Source organism: Terrapene carolina, unplaced genomic scaffold (assembly GCF_002925995.2).
Source record: "Terrapene carolina triunguis isolate 2854851 unplaced genomic scaffold, T_m_triunguis-2.0 Scaffold62, whole genome shotgun sequence".
Taxonomy (NCBI): Eukaryota; Metazoa; Chordata; order Testudines; family Emydidae; genus Terrapene; species Terrapene triunguis.
The window spans coordinates 59,696,909-59,710,788 of record NW_020664413.1 but is presented as its reverse complement, the minus strand read 5'-3'; the positions used below and the strand labels follow the sequence as shown (position 1 = coordinate 59,710,788).

At 45.8% G+C, this 13,880-nt stretch overlaps 1 protein-coding gene across 1 annotated transcript; it reads right to left on the bottom strand.

Moving 5' to 3' along the window:
- Positions 1 to 1,157: 1,157 nt before the first annotated feature.
- On the bottom strand, positions 1,158 to 12,337 carry FAM237A (family with sequence similarity 237 member A). Its single transcript, XM_024200986.1, has 4 exons — positions 12,288 to 12,337; positions 8,244 to 8,309; positions 6,979 to 7,397; positions 1,158 to 1,303 (listed from the first exon to the last, which is right to left on the bottom strand). The coding sequence occupies exons 2-4, from the start codon at positions 8,249 to 8,251 to the stop codon at positions 1,158 to 1,160; spliced, it is 573 nt and encodes a 190-aa protein (XP_024056754.1). The 5' UTR covers positions 8,252 to 8,309; positions 12,288 to 12,337.
- Between the last annotated feature and the right edge of the window lie 1,543 nt (positions 12,338 to 13,880).

The window sequence follows — 13,880 nt, the reverse complement described above, 5'->3', positions numbered from 1 at the left end:
TGGGTTTTTTTATTTTCACATTTTGCTGAAAAATTAGGGACTTCCCATTAAATTTGTGAAAACAGAATTTTGTTTGTTTTAAACTTTTTGCAGAAAATATTTACCATTTTCCAACTAGCTCTAGTAATAAGCTACGCATCCTGTTCTGCCTATGATGTATCTAGGAGCTCTCCATTCCTGATAAGAACCTGAGGACCAATCTGCATTGTGCGCTGCAGGGGCAAAGTCATCTGGGCTCTATACAGAGGAAGCAGCTTGCCTGCCTGGGTCACAGTACAGCATTTAACTTTATTCTAGCATCCCTTGGGAATTGAAAGGTAACCATGTGCTGATTGAAACTGACACAGAAAGCTTTTGTGTGTGTGCTTTCTTTAGAATAGAATTCTTACTTCATTTTGGTTTCTCAGGGCCGATCCTGCTCCCAGTGAAATCAATGGCAAAACACCTATTGACTGCAGTGGAGCAGGATCAGGTGCTACCTGAGGGAAATAGCTGCTATTGTACATCATGAAAATGAATATGCATGTGGGTGTTGTTTATGGACGCTCTTCCTGGAATGTTAACTTTGCGAACATCTGTTCACTTATGGTGTGGAGAAAGTTTGGGTCTTATTAACCTATGGGAAAAAACTGGAAGCTTGAAGTTCGGAGGTTCTGGATTTTTTTAACTCTTTATTTTTATTTTTAAATAGGATGATCTTTTGGCTGCTGTTTGTGCCTTATATGTATAAAACTATAGTTAAAACAGAGCAAGTACAGCTACTTGGCTCCAATCCTGCAACTGAAGCCATACAGGCAAAACTGTGGACTTCAGTGGAGCTCCGTGTTGGTCCCCTGCTCTGCCTGTACACATCCAGTTGCATGACTGGGCCTTATTCTCCAGCACCCACCCCAGACACAATTTCAATAGCTCATGTACACAATAAGGTAGCCAACTGCTTATAAATCATGCCGTTTATTAAAGAGACTGAATTCATGGGCATCATTTAAAAAAAAGAAGAGCCACAACAGTCCAAAAAGTCAAAGCGAACCCAAAGGTACAATGTTGATAGCTACAGGCACTCCCCCTCCACCTAGAGCAGCTTTCCAATGAAGATTAAAAACAAAAACCAAAAGGAAATTGCTTAAAAAATATCCACTGTACAGATAAACCTCAGACTAGACCCATTGTTTCCTCTTTATCCCTAGCCCTCCAATAACTCTTCGGAGTAATGCAGATCCACTCTTGTGCACATGGATGCTTAAGTCTTCAATCAGCTCTTTCTTGTTCAGCACTCGTGTCCTCTGATTGTGAGAAAAAGAATCTAACAAAAAAAAAGAAAAAAAAAAAAAAAAAAAAGAAAGGGACATGAAAACATGTCTGAGGAAATCAGGGTCAGCTTCCAAACAATGTAAAGCTGGCAGCCTATGTAGCTTTCATCCTCCATGTTTTGCCAGTCTGATATTTAAGATAAGTGTTGTAGCCAACTAATCAGAGCCAATCATTGGCATCAGATGCAGTCTTACAATGAGCAAAACTAAGCAAGTGTCCCTAGTTGGTAAATTACTTTGAAATCTGTGTTTTTCCATTATGGACCCTATCCTGGAGCCTTAGCATGAGCCATACAGGACAATAATAGGTTTTCTCCTGGTAAGAAATGCAGAATCATAATATTGTCTGTTGCTGTCAGTCACAATCAGAACCTGATCCAAATCCTGTTGAAGTCAATGGACTCTCAATTTCACTAGGCTTCGGACCAGCTCCATAGTGATCCTTTACCATTTAATTCACTAGGAGTCTTGCTCTTTATTTGAATGAGTGCAGGATGAGGCCCAAAAGCCAGCAAGCTGCTTTGTTAAGTGTAGTTCTAGTCTGAAAAGTGGGACCCACCAAGTCAAAGCAGCACCAGACCCTGGTATAACAGATGCAAAACCTGCAGCCAATACCCCGCAACACAGCTTTCAAAATCCACAGGTCCTACACGTGCCTATCACAATGTGAAGTACCTCATCCAGTGCACTAAATGCCCCACTAACAACCACATGGGTGAAACCAGACAATCACTATGCTCTCAACTGAATGCACACAGAAAAACAATAAAAGACAAAAACATTATCACTCCTGGGCGAACACTTTTCACAAAACAACCATTCCATATCTGGCCTTTTAGTCCTCATCCTAAAGAAAACCTGCACAAGACCTTCAAAAAAACAAGCCTGGGAGCTTAAATTCATAACTTTGCTAGATGCTAAAAGTCATGGTCTTAATAAAGACACTTGCAACAATCTGTAACCCACTACCTCCCCCCTCCCCCTTTTTTTGTCCTATGAGTGTAGAGGTATTAATGGACCACTTTACCTTGAATGGTCGCTTAGAATATGTATTAACTATTTATGCTAAACAATCTGTTGTAACTTGTATTTAGGTGTGACGCTGAGTACATATCCCAGACTTGAAGAAGCAATTGGACCAAAAGAAATTGTTCCAATAAAAGATATTATCTCACCTACCTTGTCTCTCTAGGTAAAAATAGCAACAGACCTGCTCCCTATGTTTATTACAATCATAGCTGCTTATTTTAGGGACATAGGTAAGCTTTTACTGCATTTCACTCCTGTTAGCCCTGCAGAACCAACACAGCTAAGAGAGAACAAGCTAGATTATTTTCCTTCTTGTGTACAGTCAGCAGGATTGCACGCTAAAAATCTAAATTACAGGTTCAATTAGTTACACCTGTACAAACCCACTGTGGGAGTTGCACAGGTGATAGTGGAGGCAGAATCTGACCTCATACAATAGTGTGAGAAAGAAAGAGCCAGTGCATGTTGAATGTGTAGGGCTATGAAAGGCCATCTCAGGACTTGTGAATGGAGCATATTTGCCTTGGAACCCTGGAGACAGAATAAGCACCTCATTTGAGAGTATTCTTTTTACATAGTCACTGGTGAAAGCAGAGGCAAACTAAGTGAAAACCTGAAGGGAACCCTGGGGGCTGATTCCTTGATAGGCAAGCAATGTGCTAAAGCTATAGCTTGGTCAACTAGTACTTCATTGGGTATGAACTATTTATCATAGAATCATAGACTTTAAGGTCAGAAGGGACCATTATGATCATCTAGTCTGACCTCCTGCACAATGCAGGCCACAGAATCTCACCCACCCACTCCTGTATCAAACCTGTGTCTGAGCCATTGAAGTCCTCAAATCATGGTTTAAAAACTTCAAGATGCAGAGAATCTTCCAGCAAATGACCCATATCATATCACTTGGTATATTTGATGTGGAAAGTAATGGCTTTTTTCGGTGAATGATATTGAATGTTAAGGTGCTTATTAAAAAGCACTTTTTAGACTGACTCTGCCCTGAGGATTAACCACCAGGAGGCAGTGTGGCATAGCAAACAGGCCATGGAAATGTGATTCGGGTACCTGAGCATTATGCTTAGTTCTGTCACTGAGGGTACGTCTACACTACCCGCCAGATTGGCGGGTAGTGATCAATCTATCGGGGATCAATGTATCGCGTCTCGATCCCCACATGTGCACCCCGTCGACTCCGGAACTCCACCAGGGCGAGAGGCGGAAGCGGAGTCGATCCCGTGCCGCGAGGACGTGAAGTAAGTCAATCTAAGTCGATCTAAGATACGCAACTTCAGCTATGAGAATAGCGTAGCTGAAGTTGACGTATCTTAGATCGATTCCCCTTCCCCCCCAGTGTAGACCAGGCCTGACTTGTGACATGACTCTGGGCAAGACACTCAACCTTTCTCCACTTTGAGATGTATAAGAGAACAGTGCTAAGTGGAGCTATATATTTCTACAGCTCTTTCAAGAGCTTTAGTTAGTCCTTCATTGCATAAAAGCCAACTCTCTAGTATTTAGTATAGAAAGGTGGATAAGGAACTGGTTAAAGGGGAAACTACAACGGGTCATACTGAAAGGTGAACTGTCAAGCTGGAAGGAAGTTACTAGTGGAGTTCCTCAGGGATCGGTTTTGGGACCAATCTTATTTAATCTTTTTATTACTGACCTTGGCACAAAAAGTGGGAATGTGCTAATAAAGTTTGTGGATGACACACAGCGGGGAGGTATTGCTAATACAGAGAAGGACCAGGATATCATACAGGAAGATCTGGATGACCTTGTAAACTGGAGTAATAGTAATAGGATGAAATTTAATAGTGAAAAGTGCAAGGTCATGCATTTAGGGATTAATAACAAGAATTTTGGTTATAAATTGGAGACACATCAGTTGGAAGTAACAGAGAAGGGGAAGGACCTCGGAGTATTGGTTGATCACAGGATGACTATGAGCCGCCAATGTGATATGGCTGTTAAAAAAGCTAATGGGATGCATCAGGTGAGGTATTTCCAGTAGAGATAAGGAGGTGTTAGTACCGTTATACAAGTCACTGGTGAGACCTCATCTGGAATACTGTGTGCAGTTCTGGGCTCCCATGTTTAAGAAGGATGAATTCAAACTGGAACAGGTACAGAGAGGGGCTACTAGAATGATCCGAGGAATGGAAAACCTGTCTTATGAAAGGAGACTCAAAGAGCTTGGCTTGTTTAGCCTAACCAAAAGAAGGCGGAGGGGAGATATGATTGCTCTTTATAAATATATCAGAGGGATAAATATCAGGGAAGGAGATGAATTATTTAAGCTTAGTACCAATGTGGACACAAGAACAAATGGATATAAACTGGACATTTGGAAGTTTAGACTTGAAATTAGACGAAGGTTCCTAACCATTAGAGGAGTGAAGTTCTGGAACAGTCTTCCAAGGGGAGTAGTGGGGGCAAAAGACATATCTGGCTTCAAGACTAAGCTTGATAAGTTTATGGAGGGGATGGTATGATGGGATAGCCTAATTTTGGCAATTAATTCATCTTTGATTATTAGCAGGTAAATAGGCCCAATGGTTGTGATGGGACGTTAGATGGGGTGGGATCTGAGTTACTACAGAGAATTCTTTCCTGGGTGCTGGCTGGTGAGTCTTGCCCACATGCTCAGGGTTTAACTGATCACCATATTTGGGGTCGGGAAGGAATTTTCCTCCAGGGCAGATTGGCAGAGGGCCTGGAGGTTTTTCGCCTTCCTCTGCAGCATGGGGCACAGGTCACTTGCTGGAGGATTCTCTGCACCTTGAGGTCTTTAAACCACGATTTGAGGACTTCAATAACTCAGACATAGGTTAGGGGTTTGTTACAGGAGTGGGTGGGTGAGATTCTGTGGCCTGCATTGTGCAGGAGGTGAGACTAGATGATCATAATGGTCCCTCCTGACCTTAAAGTCTATGAATCTATTTGCTACTAATGATAAACAGATATTGATATAATTAGTGAAATTGACGAGACTTACCTTTTGGTACCCAAATCAGATGCGCTGATAATACCTAACTCTCTTGATCCCTACACCTCAAGGCACATTATTAAGGAAGTAGCATTAGTCCAATTTTCTAGCTGGGGAAATTGAGGCACTGTGAAGTGACTTACCCAAGGTCACACAGCAGATTCACGGCAGAACTGGGAATAGAACTCAGGTCTGCTGACTCCTCTCCCATTTCTCTAGCCAGTGGGCCTGAGAGCTGAGCTGCATTGATTCAGGGTTTTTCCCAGTTTGACTGATACCACTATAGTGGGCTATCCTAGATATTACTGTGACTAAGGCTCTGAGGCAGCTTCAGCTATTACACTATTGTTGTATGTTAGGTTTAAACAGTGTAAGCCAGCATTAAATATTTTCGAAAAGTAAGACAAGGATCATTTCAGTTTGTAGCAACCGAGTGTGAAAAGATACAATAGAAGTATGAAGGTAGAAACTTGGAAGATTGTTTTATATTCAAAGAAACCCATTGAAAGTTGCCTTGGTTCTCCCATCTAGACCCAGAATTGGTCCATTAAATCATTCAAATGCTAACAGTTCAGCTCAAACTAAAGAATCAAGCTTGCACAATTTGTTATGCTTAAGAAATGGAAATTCAAGTCCTCATATCATTTGCAGATAGCAATCTCCTTCTAGCAATTGACTTTTGGTTTCACTGACTAAGCAAGGCAGATATGAACAACGTGGTTTTAAGAAGCTACAAGATCTTGGATGAGAGCTTAGATAGTTCTACAACAACAAAAATTAGGCTGTCACTGTAGCAGTCTGACCACTACCAGCTGGTGTTAGTCAACAGCATTAAGAAATCAGATTACAACTCACAAAACAGAGTAGGAGTAAGAACAGAAGTAAAATATCCCTCCTTTTCTAAGAGTGTGCGTGCACTGGACTGTGTCTAAAAATCTCTTCATCCTACTTAGTGTCATGATGTATGGTATCAGTCTTAAGCAGAAAGTATGTATTTAAAAAGAACCTGTGCACACTAACAGCCTCTACACAGCCTGATTCCCAGCTTTGTCTACATGATCTACCAGTAACCAGGCCCTGGCTGGAACTTGGAGACAGCTAGTGGCAAAAAACTTTACTCACGGTATATTAATTAATTGCGTTCATGTTTAGTATCATACTCCACAATGGTTCCAGTGCGACTGCTCAAGGAATAGGATACTACTGAATGTGAGTAAGGCTGGCCTAGACCAGGCATTACCCAGTAAAACTGTTAATGGGGCAATATATCTTCATGTGTTTGGTTACTAATCTATCTTCCCTGTCTGTATCCATACATGTTTCAAGTGGTTCACTTCTACCTCTTCTTATGATCCCTGTGGGAAAAGTCAATCATATATTGGGCCTGATCTGCAGTTGTTTCTCAGGCAAAACTCCCATTCAGAAGTTTTTGAGCATGATTAAGCTTCTTTATTGAACATATTAATCTTTGACTTGTACAGCACCAAGCACTCAGTTGTTTTTATGCTAACCCTTGCATGGTTCTCACTCTCCAATTCAAACTTGCATCCATCTGTTTCTATTTCTCTACTGGTGTCTGATTTTTATGTACACTACTGCTGTTTCTCCACCACAAGGTGTACATGTATTGGATAGAGAAGTAATAACCTTGCTTTTGCTCTGTGAGTTGAGAATGCAGAGCTGCGATTTTCTGTTCAGCCTCCGCCAGTTGCCTCCTCCCTAGGCCATGGGTTCTGGAGAGCACACAGTCTACATAGATATCCCAGAAGAGCTGAGCCAGGTCCCAGAACAGAGCCCCATGCTTCAAGTTCTCTGATGACTTCAGGAAGATCATAAAGTCCCAAAAGCCACTGACCGAGTCAGAAATACGCGGCTTCCTCATCTCCAGCAAGGCAGCTGTGGAGAACTCCCAGCACTGAGGATCAGCTCGGCCAAGGGCCAGTGGATCATTTTGGCTCTGGCAGAAGAAAGGAGTCACACAAAACACTCCCATGATTAACAGAGAGCATATAAGTCTCACGGAGTGAATTCTTCCTCTGTTCCCAGGATCCATTGTGTCACTGAAACTTCACAAAAACAGAAGAAGTTGAAAAATCATCTAACCTTCATATGTTACTGGGTTAAATGAAGGAATGGGATGCGTGAAATAAAAATCCTACAGCCTGTGTTATACAGGGGGTTGGCCTAGATGACAGCATTGGCCCCTTCTGGCCTTAAGCCTGGTGTGTACTTTGTTTGTTAATTCAGTTCCATTATATTTGATATAAACATCCACGTTTATTACCCAAAAGCTAAATCCACTAAACTCATTCAAGATTTCTTCTTATCTAAAACAGCAGTTTGTCCCCTGATGTAAATTGGCCAAGAACACCACCTTCAATAGGAATATTTTACAAAGTATATTTCTTTCAGAACATTTCCAAAATAATGTTTAACTGTGTGTATACAGGGCCAGCTCCAGGCACTAGCCCACCAAGCATGTGCTTGGAGCGGCACCTGGAGGGGGGTGGCGCGGCACTCCCGCCCGAGAGCGGAGCCCCGGCCGGACTCGCCGCCCTCCCCCCGGCGCTCCGGCCGCCGGGGAGAGCGGAGCCCCGGCCGGGCTCGCCGCCCTCCTCCCGGCGCTCCAGTCGCCAGCGGAGCTGCGGCGGGCTCGCCGCCCTCCCCTGCCGTGCTCCCTGCCAGGGGCGGGGGCGGCGGGAGGCTTTTTTGCCGGGGGCGGCAAAAAAGCCAGAGCCGGCCCCGTGTGTATATATTATTTTTGGAAAGGCTCTGGAATGAAGTGTGCAGGTCATATTAAATACACACCCTTGTAACAGATGGCTCAGTGACACTTTCCTGTTGAGCTAGAATCATGAAATTTGATACTTACATGTTTATATGCTACAAAGAGAAAATATCTGAAATCTGACCTTTCCATCAGCTGTCACCAAAAGATCACCACTCTAGTCAATTTCATCCACTACATGCTGTTGCATCTGTATTAGGAGATAACAGTTTACCAAAAAGAAAAATCCTCATAACTTCTACTGTGAGTTGATCATGCTGCTAGAGGTCACCATTTCTATTTCAGACTTTGTCCATGAAATAGTCCATAAATGTTTTTTTGGATGGGTGATCAAAGCTGCTTTTCCAAGTATTGCAGCTAGTTATATCACTTGCCCCGATTGCTGCAGGGAATAATTGGATATTTTGTCTCAGGGAGCCAAAGCTAACTTCTGAAACTACATCTAGGTACAGCATAGTTTTGTATAGCTAGGCCTCTTCCATGCCTTTGAGGGTACAGAGGGTCCCTGGACAACATAAACAGTGCTGTTCTGCTGTGTAAGAGGAATGGATGGAACCGGGGCTGGTCATGCAAGGGGATATACACTTCCGGCCTAGCATGCAGCTTTAGCCTCAGCAGGGTGCAGGGAAAGAACAGGGATGCTGATCTTGGACCCTCCCTCCATTGGAGGGTGTCTGCTAAGGACCTCTTAGGAGAAGTTCCATGTCTTGGGATTAAGATTCCTCCCCAGCATTCAGCCCTGCTACTTGGTTTGGGTAAAGGAGGATGGGGAGGGAAGGGGGAGAGAGAGAGAGAGGAGGAGGGGTATTTACACCCTAATAAGACTTAACATTTTAGAGATTTACAGCAATTTATAAAGTGAATTAGGTGCCCATAAAAAACTCTAGTTTGATAACCCTGGATCTGAAGTCCTACATTTTATAAACAGAAAAAGGGCAACACAAGCTTTCCTACACTGCCCTGCAGCTGTAAGAAACCCTGCCCTCAATGAAGTGCCAGGCCAGCTCACACCACGATGGTGGTAGTTTTATGAAGTTGATGTCTGTCTAATACAAACTGGACCCTCCTCATCTTCAGCCTGAGACTGAAGCCACCCGGTCTCCAAGAGCACCTCCTGCCCTATACTCTATTGCTGTAGGTATGTGTTGATTGAATACTCTTTATGGTCAGTCTCCACAGCTGAGCTTTGGTGGTGATCTTAGGATGCTTTCAATGAGGCCCTTCCCCATTACAGCTCCCACTCTTACTATGTAGTGCAGGGTTCGGCAACCTTTCAGAAGTGGTGTGCCGAGTCTTCATTTATTCACTCTAATTTAAGGTTTCACGTGCCAGTAAAACATTTTAATGTTTTAGAAGGTCTCTTTCTGTAAGTCTATAATATATAACTAAACTATTGTTGTATGCAAAGTAAATAAGGTTTTTAAAATATTTAAGAAGCTTCATTTAAAATTAAATTAAAACGCAGAGCCCCCCCGGACCGGTGGCCAGGACTCAGGCAGTGTGAGTGCCACTGAAAATCAGCTCGCGTGCCGCCTTTGGCACGTGTGCCATAGGTTGCCTACTCCTGATGTAGTGCAATATGTACCCATTTTCTCTGACTTTGTCAACTTCAAATCTAGTCAGTTAAAAAAAAAAGCATGAATTTAAAGTATCAGAGGGGTAGCCATGTTAGTCTGGATCTGTAAAAAGCAACAAAGAGTCCTGTGGCACCTTAAGGACTAACAGATGTATTGGAGCATAAGCTTTCGTGGGTGAATGCCCACTTCGTCAGACGCATGTTGTCTGACGAAGTGAGTATTCACCCACGAAAGCTTATGCTCCAACACATCTGTTAGTCTTTAAGGTGCCACAGGACTCTTTGTTGCTTTTTTCATGAGTTTAAAGTCATTCAGGTGCTACATCTGCCTCTGATTCCCCTAACAATATTTGGCTTTATTTACACTTTATTTTCTAAAAAAACCTCTCATTTAACAGGAAAGAGCCACACAACCAAAAGCTGTGTAAGAGATTGACCATAATGCGGGCTAAATAGTGAACTGATTAGATAAAAATGTACATAATAGCTAGCTCTCTTAACCTGTAAATCTCACAGCACTTTACAAAGTAGGTGTATCTTTATCCCTGTTTTATAGATAGGGAAACTGAGTCACAAGTAGGCCAACTTACTAGTCCTCAATGCTTCCCAATAAAGAGAGTATTTTTCTCCTTCAGTTCTAGTAATCTCAGATGCTGCCAGTAATAAAAATACTTCATGCAGAAGTGTGATAGTTAAGTTGATGTCCCATTAAGGGATGTGCTGTCATCTGGGTGGAGAGCAATCTGGTGTACGTAGCCATACTGATCAGCCATTGTAACACCTGTTTAGTTTTTGCACTTGGAAACTCTTCCATAAGTCTACATTACCCACGAGACAGCAATTAAATAAGTACTCTTTGGTCACTACCACCCTGGGCTAATTTTAATTGATGATTTAGAGGTAAAAGGCTTTATCTATTCCCAAAAAGCCAGTCCCATCCAGATGATGGATGTAAACTAAGATATACGAGTCTTAGTAGCTTCATTTGTTTGGGAAAAAATGGTGAATATTTTTACATTTTTTCAGAAATGTACACGGAAAATTTCAACCAGCTCTAAAAATAACTGGAGGAAAATTCCCAGAAGTCTAGTCTTTACATGGAGTTCTGATTACCCTCCACCCCAAACATGCTGTTTGCATCCTCTAGGACTTTCTTTCAAATTCTTCCATTATTTTGAAATTTAGAAAAACTTTAGGAAGAGAGAATGATTTGTGTTATATATTTCAGCCTATTAACTTGTAGCATCCATATAATATGGTTCAGATAGAAGAACTGTGATTCTTTTATCAGCCTAGACACTGAACATAACAAATACTTACACTTACATCAAATCTCATAAAATGAAAATATTGAGAAAACCATCCCTAGTGATGACAGGGAAATACTCTCTTGACAAATTCTGTTGGTAGCTACATCTCATTGAGGAGCTAGATGCTTTCATCAGAGAAGATGCCCTCTTCCAAAATGGAAAGATTTGGGGCCAAATTTTATAGTAGCATAAATCCCCATAGCTATTGCAGCTTAACTGGAGTTAAGGTGCTTGTCCCCAGAGTAATTGCTCTTTTGGCCCTTTGGCGTTAAAGGTATATCTGAGGTGATCCTTTGTTCTGGCTTCTACTCAGAGCATGCATTTATATGAAGAGGGTTTTTGCCTCAAGAGCAGAGTACTCTACCTTTTCCATAAACAGCAAAGGGGTTGAGTATTTAGTTGTCAGCCAAGTGACAAGAGTTGTATGCAAGTTGTATAGTGTAGATTGCAACTTCTCATCGGTGTGTTTATTTTCCCATGAATGGTCAAACAGTGCTGCTCAAAATATTCCCATCGACCTACAGTAAATATGTCGGGTCAGAAGTAGTGGCTGTCTACATTGCAGTAGCCTTTTGTAATAGTTCGATATTTGAAGACCCCAGAGCCCGAGGTCAATAAATCTAAACCGAAGGAACTCGTCTATACTGGCCCCCGGGATCGCGATGGGACAAACACCCAGCTCTCGGGAGGCCGTGCGTGGGGAAGTGGGGTGAAGAGCTGTGGGTGCACATCCGCGTCCCGCGCTTGTCACCTGTAGCATAACGCCAGCACTAGACCAGCAGGCGAGTGCTGAGCGCGGGCGAAGGGCAGACTTCCTAGCCCGGGGCAACGAGTTGCTTCAGCTGCAGGTTTCCCCGCAGCGGGTGCAGGTTTCCCGTCCCCTGGGAGCGAAAGCTGTGTCCAGCAGCCCCCTGCCCAGGCGGGGCTCGGTGCCGCTCCTTGCGGGGCTGCCCGGCGAACACCCGCGGGCTCTCGGGAGAGCCCGGGGCCAGCAGGCGCTGCGGGCGGGTGCAGCTCGCCGGGCTCCCCGCCCTGACACAGGCTGTTTGCAGCCGCGGCACCACCCCGCAGCGCCTAGCCGGAGCGGAGCCGTGAGGGCAGCCGCGGGGACTCGCCCGGCTCCGGGGAGCCCCTCGCCTCTCTCCGCCCCGAGCGGGGACACCTGGAGCCAGGCGCCAGCAGCGCCCTGGGGCTCCCGTCCCCTCTGGCGCGCGCCGCTCCCGGGGCCCGACCGGCGCTGTCCGGGGTGCTGGAGTCTGTCCCGTGCCCCGAGCCCCCTTACCTCCGCCAGCCGCCGAGTCCGACTCCAGCCCGGTGGCGCCCGGCTCCCGTCGCTCCTTAAGCAGGGGGGCGCGCGGTCCCTCTGGGTTACGTCAAGGCTCCTGGGCGAAGCCCCCCCCCCCCGCTCCTTCGGAGACAGGCTCCGGTCAGCTGCTGCTTCAGCCCCGCGGAAACCCCCGCCCCCCCCCCCACGGGCCTCCAGCCCCCCACGGTCCGCCCGAGACACCTCAGACTCCCGCCCAGCGCCCCGGGGGGGGGGGCTCACAGCCCGCCACGGTCCGCCCGAGACACCTCAGACTCCCGCCCAGCGCCCGGGGAGGGGGGCTCGCAGCCCGCGGCGCTTAGAGGGAAGCCCCCCCCCCCCGCTCCTGCCTCGCGCCGCTGGAGTCCGGCTGATCCCAGCTCGCACCTCGGGCCCCCCGCCTGGCAGGTGCGGAGAGCGGGCTAGCGCCTGGGCTCCGGGCACTCGGTCCCGCCGGGACTACGCTGCCGCGCAGGGCCAGTCACCCTAGCGCCCGAGGCCGGCGCCAGCTCGGGGCCAGGGGCCGCTTTCGAGCATCGGTAGAGGGCTGAGTTTCGCTTAAGTTTCCCCGCACCTGCTTCTCAGCCTGGTTTTGAAAGACAGCGGTGGGTGAGGCACTTCCTGCGCCCTTCGGGCAGCGCCACGTGGAGACGCCTCCAGGTGAGACTTCGGTTCTGCGCCGTGGCTGAAATACAGAATGTTGGGAAATTAAAGAGAAAAGTCTGAGCCTGAGCTCAGGTGGTTCTGTGACTTGACCCCCACTCTCAGCCCCTGGCTAATGATCTAGTGCTGAGCAGGGGAGGTCTTGGGAGGTGGAAAAACAAAGGCTGCCTGAAGTTAAAATGGAAAAACCATTTGGCAGCGTTGGAGCTATGTTTGACTTCACCAGGAGAACTCTTGTTCTGCAGTGAAGAACATGAGGGTGCAGTAAAGTGTCAAATGACTAGTATGTACCGTACTTAAATAGATATCTAGGGACCAGATCCCTCGGATGGCTGTAAATTGGCCTACATCAGTGGAGCTATGCTGATTTGGCCTCCGCACGAAAGAAATCAATACCCCAGTTGTCAGATAAAAGTGAGTAAAATATCCTGCCTTGTCCAGCATGGTTGCTCCATTACGTTTGCACTAGAATAAACCATTTAGGCAAAATATCTGAGAAACTGCTAAATACATGTTTCGAACCCATACTTGCTGACTTAGTGTGGTCCCAATTTTTTCCTTCCCTACCAGGGAAAGAGCCTGGTAATGAACCTGGAGGGCTGCTGGGTATGGGTGTGAGAAGTATGGAACAGGTGTTTTAGGGGTGGGAGGGTTATTGGGGAGCTTCCCCCATGCAGACGCTGGCTGACCCCTAGCCTCTCCCATTCAATCAGGCACATCTGTCCCATTTCCCCCTGCAGCCCTCCTCCCCCTCATCCTCCTGTGGCCCTGCAGCCCCACTCCCATTCAGCCTCCATCCCAGTCTGTCCCCACACTAGCCCTTCTGAACCCAAGTTTGTGATCCCCCAGCAGCCCCATGTGCCCCACTCTGTTACCACCCCCCACATATGTGCCTCCTGATCTGGCCCT